The sequence below is a fragment of the Zosterops lateralis genome, assembly GCF_965231275.1.
Source record: "Zosterops lateralis genome assembly, chromosome: 2".
Classification (NCBI taxonomy): Eukaryota; Metazoa; Chordata; class Aves; order Passeriformes; family Zosteropidae; genus Zosterops; species Zosterops lateralis.
Genome location: NC_139763.1, coordinates 90,503,231 through 90,509,230, shown reverse-complemented (window position 1 = coordinate 90,509,230; position 6,000 = coordinate 90,503,231). Strand labels below are relative to the sequence as shown.

General features: G+C 42.9%; 1 protein-coding gene across 1 annotated transcript in view; it reads right to left on the bottom strand.

Annotated features, from left to right (window-relative positions):
- Positions 1-616: 616 nt before the first annotated feature.
- TBX15 (T-box transcription factor 15) overlaps positions 617-6,000 on the bottom strand; it is a 90,119-nt gene continuing 84,735 nt past the window's right edge. The window contains exon 8 of the mRNA XM_083881495.1: positions 617-2,927. Coding sequence (XP_083737621.1) covers positions 2,143-2,927 — 785 coding nt within the window. The 3' untranslated portion in view covers positions 617-2,142. The remainder of the gene's footprint in view (positions 2,928-6,000) is intronic.

The following is a 6,000-nucleotide window of genomic DNA, read 5'->3' as shown; positions in this document are numbered from 1 at the left end:
AAAAAAGACAACAAGGTGAAGGACAGATTTTCCCCATCCACAATCCCCCCCTACTCTTTTCAGCAGCATCCAAGGCTAGACACAGTAAAGCCAGAATACACCCAGACAGACTAGTACAGAACCAGGAATGGCATTGGTATATTTATCTTCCCTTGTAAAAACAAAAATAAAGAAATGCTTGCAGAATGGATATTTAAAGGTCTTTCTACCTTTCTGGTGTTTTTTCAATATAGGGGGAAAAGAAGTTTATTGACATAAGGAAAGCTGTAAACTCTGAAGCCATAATTTACAGCCAGGTTTGAGGGGGCTTCAGCTTCCCCACAGCTTTCAGTGTTAATGTCTCAATCTCATATTAGAAATATAGTGCAAATAAAAAAACCTGGCACATAGCCCCAAATTACATTTTAAAATTAAGTTTCAATGATAAATAAATTATATTGCTATCTTAAAGTACCATTGACTGTACTGACTGTGAAAAATGGTTCTGAAGAGCTTCTTCAATAGTCAAAATAACAGCTCTAGCTATTTTTAAGATACACTTCCTGTGAAGAAGGCAACTTACAAATTCCAAGGACTCAATTTTTCAAATTTCTTGGGAAGACAGAATTTTTTATTTTTATTGCAATATTGCTGGACTTCACAATCTAGCACCATATCTTCACACCCTCTGTTGTGCAAACACATGTGACAGTATTTTAAAAATGTCTGTCTCTAGAAAACCACTGAGGAAGCCTCACAGACACAGAAGAACACAGAGGGAACAATTGCAAAGATTTATTTAGCGCTTTCTGTGCTTGGCACTTAGAAACAGAGTTCCGTGCATAGGGCAAATCTTTATACAGCTTTTTCTTCATACATATTTTACATACCATTTTTATTGCCCTCTTTTATATTCATAATATTGAATACCCCACTAGGCATATAAATACATTTATCTACAACACCTCACAACAACTCTCAATAATATCTGTATTCTGTTACCTGGTATTTGCATTTTCACACAACTTATATGCATAGCTTGCACCAAGCTACAATTGTTTTCTTATTTTTAAAGGATTTGAAGAGAGAAGAGGAAAAAAAAAAAAGAACAAGGAAAAAAAAACCAGAAAAAATATTTTAAAAGGCAATGATCTATTTGGTTAAACAGAGACCATGTGGCAGGTGGAAGGTTGGCAAATACTCAGCCTCACTGTTTCTGAAATGCTAATGGTTTTCTACGGCAACTCTCGCATGCAAGGTCAGCTGCACTCCTGTAGAGCTCTTTTCTCATCGCCCTTCCCCATGAGCTCAGTCTGGACAGTTTCTTCCCACTGGGATGAATGCTGTGGGAGGAACACATTCCCCACAAAGGCTGTCATCCATTCAGTTTCACTGCATCACTTTCAGTCAAGTCAACAGAAGCTGAGCCCCCCTCCCCCCATTCATCCCTCCAAAGTTCCATCCCCACTTCTGTCTGAGGCTCGTTTGTGAGCTAAGACTTTTCTCTCTTCTCTCTCTCCCATCTCCACCTGCAGGCTGGGTGCTGGTGAGCTCAACCTTCATAAGGAAACAGCTGTTTGGGCAGAGCCATGGTGAAAACGAGAAACCTCTTCAGAAGAAGCTCCAGCCCAGTAGTGCCATTCCTGTGCTACAGTGGAAGAAGGACCCACAGGCCTTGCTGGTTTCAGAAATGGGCTGAGCCACTCCAGCTGTGAGGAACTGTCTGGGAAGGGGGAGGTCTTTAGAGCCATAGGCAGTGCAGCTTCAGAGGATGAAGCCCTGGGAGACTGCCCTTCTTCAACACTCGGAAGAGACAGCACAGGGAATGGGTCCCTCCACGCTGAAAGCTCACACTGCTTAAAGCTAATGCATAAACAGTAAATTCAGCTGCTTCTCTCCAGCTTCTCATTAAAGTCACGCCCTCTTCTCTGCAATGTCCAGAAAAAGCAGATGCTCTGTGCCAATCTGGAGGCCCTGGGCTACAACAATCTGTGATGGCTGTCAGTCAAGGCTCTCCAGAAGGTTCTGGGGCACACCCCTAGATGGCTTATGTTCTTGTTTATCATTACAATATTAGTTCCACTATAAGTTTGAAGGCAAAGGGATGGGTCCACCCTTGGGAAGGATGCAGGTCCGGCTGCCTTCGTGCCGAGGAGAGGCTTGTTAGACCATGTGCACGGACATCTGTGAGGAGGAGCCCTGCACCGCCCCGTACTGCCTGTTGTCACAGCCCGCTGCTGTCTGCTGGTTGCTGGAGGGAGGGCTGATCATGTGCATCCCGTGATCCATCCCCGTGGAAAGGTATTGCCTCTCTCCAAAGGCCCCGCTGGACGGGGAAGAGCAGAGTAAAGTGCTTTGGGAGGTGGTGAGTTTCTCTGGGCTCGCTGCCAGCCTGGGGGAAGCGGGGAAATTGTATCCATAGAGGTTGTAGGGGTTGTGCAGGGAGAAGGCATTGTAGGAGCTCTGCTGCATGTGGCCACCGCCGAACATGTGTGAAGAGGAGGAGGTGGAGGCAGGGTTGCCTGCTTGCATGACATACTGAAACTGGGAGCTGGGGAAAGATCCCAGCTGGCCACTGTACGCCTCCATCTTGCTGTTGCTGGGCAGGGAGGAAGGAGCTGGCATTCCTGAGATCAAGGAGGGAGTCCTCTGAGGCATGAAGGTTTCGGAGGGCTGCGAGGCAGAAGCGGAGCTGCTCTGCAGCCGGTTGTAGCCCCCGTCGCTCAGCCCTGGGTAACTCTGCAGCGCTGCCATGTTGCTCCTGGCACACGGAGGGTAATCAGACAGGTTGAGGTTGCAAAGCTGACTCTCCCGGCAGCCAACATTGAAAGTGTTGGGGGCCAGATGGAAGGCTGGAGGAGAGCAGGATGGAGACAGGAGGTGAGAAGAAGCGGATGGTGATGGGGTCCCCGTGCTGGAGGTGGTCGGGGATGTTCCTGTGCTGCCTCCTGCAAAACAAAACACATGGGAGAACGTTCAGCACCCAGAACCACATCTGCAAAGTGAGACAGCCTCGCTGAAAAACAGCTTAGTTCAATACAGAAGCAAGGGTGGTAAAATGGCCACTGGAAAACTCAGCCTTTCTTGGCAAGGGCCCTCACTTTATTAGTAGCATCCCTTGGTCTTTCCTTCTGCTTTTTTGTTGTGACTTTGGTTTTCAACAGATGTTTTATCCCCTTTTAAAATGGAAGAGAGAAGCAAGCCTGCCACACAGTAACCCAAGGCCCTGGGAAAAGCTGTGAGGAAAAAAGACTCCATCAGTCAAGAGATCTGCCATTTCCAGGCATGTTTATCTAGTTCTTTTTAGGGAAGAAAAGAAAAAAAAAAAAAGAAAAAAAAAAAAAGAAAAAATAAAAATAAAATAATAAAAAAGGTAATTTCTCCTCTTTCCTGGTCTGCAGGAAGACCACCAGTCACTGAACTGTATGGTCCCACTGCAAACACCCTTTATCATCTGCTCAGGGGCTTGTGGTGGGAAGTGGCTGAAATTGTGTTGGACTTCTGCACCATTCAGCATTTTTGTCAGCTGGCTCACAGTGCAACAGCGCTGATTCAAGCCAGAAGTAACACTAAAATGAAAGGACACAGTTTCAAGCCATATCCTGCTCCACAGAGCACAGAAAGGGGATGTGTCAGGATTTTCAATCATGTGCTTAAAATTTCAAAGGGATTCCATATGTTGTACCACTGATGTTAACAAAATATTGATATATATGCATGTCGGTAGTATCAGTGCATTATACAATATTTATGCTGGGAATGATGGAATTGACCATTCTGCACAGCAGGGATGCTCACATGTTCTGACCTGGGAAAATAATACTGTGTAATACTACCAAGAATGGTAGCAAACTGAAAGTAAATGTCATGAAAAAGATGATAGCACAACTCCGAGCTTAACAAGAGATTATTTATGGGCAACATTCTGAATTGGAGGCAGTTTCCTTGAACAACCAGGAAAATCTGTGCTTAAAAGAATTCAGTTTTCTGATGTGAAACCTTTTAGTTTCTTTTGATTATTCTCTTTGTATGAGATTCTCTTTCTCCGCTAGGGCAACCAACACTGGAGAGTCTTGTAAAAGGACCAAAGAAGTGCTGGTGAAAAACTTTTCACCAAGGCGGTGATTGCACACTGAGGATAAAAAATAAGGGACAACTTTTTCTTGTATCACCTTATGGAAAAAAATCCATCAGGATTTTGAGACCAGTCTAGGACTGCTGGAAAGGAGAAGAAAAAAAAAAAAAAAAAAAAAAAAAAAGGAAGAACTTAATGACTTCATGCAGTGTTGCTTGATGAAAAGAGAATTGAGATGCACTAAAAAGACATGCTCTGTGTCAGTATATGATGGTGAAAATGAAAATGAAATTATATCTGATTCTTTCTGACACATCTAGGGTGAAACAGAATGGGGAGTGAAAATGTAACCTTGAGATATTAATAATATTTGTGATTTTTATTTTTTTTTTAACCCAGATTCAGAAAAAGAGAAGAAAAACAGTGCTGGGTAAGCACAGCCTGGAGTGATTGCTGTTGACCCAGGCAACACTAACAAAAGGCAAATTTCTATGTTGCTAAGTCAAAGCAGTCATTCCCATTACCAGCCATGGGGAGGGATGCTTGCCAGTCATTGCTGAGCCACTGACTCCATTTGTCATTCATTCAGAAGCATAAAAGAGAAGCATTGCATCAAATCTCCATTAAAGCAAATGAGAGAAATTGAATTTTCAAATGCCACCATGGACTCTGCATTCACTTCCTGACAATACTGAAATGCTCAAACTTGCTCACGTATTTTGGCTCCAGAGTTCAAAGACTTGTTATGTAAGTTTCTAATTTAGCATTTATTTTAAAGGCTACACTTCCCTGGTTCATTTAATTGTCTCTGTCAGACAACCTCGGGCTATTTTGGCTGTGGTAAGTAAAGATGGTCCCTCCTCCAGCCTTTCTCCCTGTCTCTCTGTTATGGGTTGTCGACACTCCAGTAGGGTCAGCAGAAGGGAAGGCTGGCCTCTCTACACAAGGAGTTCCATTCCAGTCTGTTTTAATTGTAATTGCTGATAAAGGCAAGATAGAACACAACTACAGACATTGTTTTGGTAGCTCTGCTTTAAAGAGCACAACATCCAACAGGGAGAACAGGCAGACTGCTGAATTAATGTATCATCTTCTAGTTATCCAAGCCCAAACTACAGAGATCAAATGATCACAAAAGAAATACAGCACAAAGTGACATTTATTTAACCCACAGTAATCCTGCTTTTGACTCTTTACACCATTTATTTCATGAACAAATTGCAGAAAGTGACTCCCTTGCTGACAGTGTCTGGAGAATAAGTAAAAATGCATAGGTATGAGTATTTAATGATCTGTTTGAAATAAATCACATAGAATAAATTATTAAATACAGTGTATTAATTCCAGTCTTCCTTTGCCCCAGAGCTAAATTTTATCAACTCAGTAGCAGAAAGGTTACAATCCAGTCATACCCATAACTGAGGCTTTGGCTACACAGAGTAAGCTTTGCTTGTTAGCAGTTTCAAGAATTGCACATTTCAGGTCACCTCCAAAGAGGGATTGGGTGATTCTGCTTTGAATAATCCCTATTTTCAGGCCAACAGGAAAACCCTGAAGTGGCAACACAACAGTTAGGAAACAGAATAAAAAAGATTTTTTTCTTTTTCTCTGTAACTTAAAAATGATAAGGAGGTAAGACATCCATCAATGGGAGCAAACACCAAACCTCACAATTCTCTTTCAATTCTCTTACAATACCAATGCCAACCACAAGCACAGGACACACCACACTTCTGCTGCAACAGAGCAAAATGCAGAAGCAGGAAGTTCCTGATCATGTGTAGAGTAATCTTTACACCTTTAAGCGGAATAGGAAATAATACAAAGCAAGGCCTGTCTCAGCTCATTCTCTTCAGACCAGCTCCACTCTGCTCTGAAGGACATTTCTTAGCCATCTTTGTTGGCAGCCCTAAGTATAGGGCATACACAACCTGGACTTTTGTGAA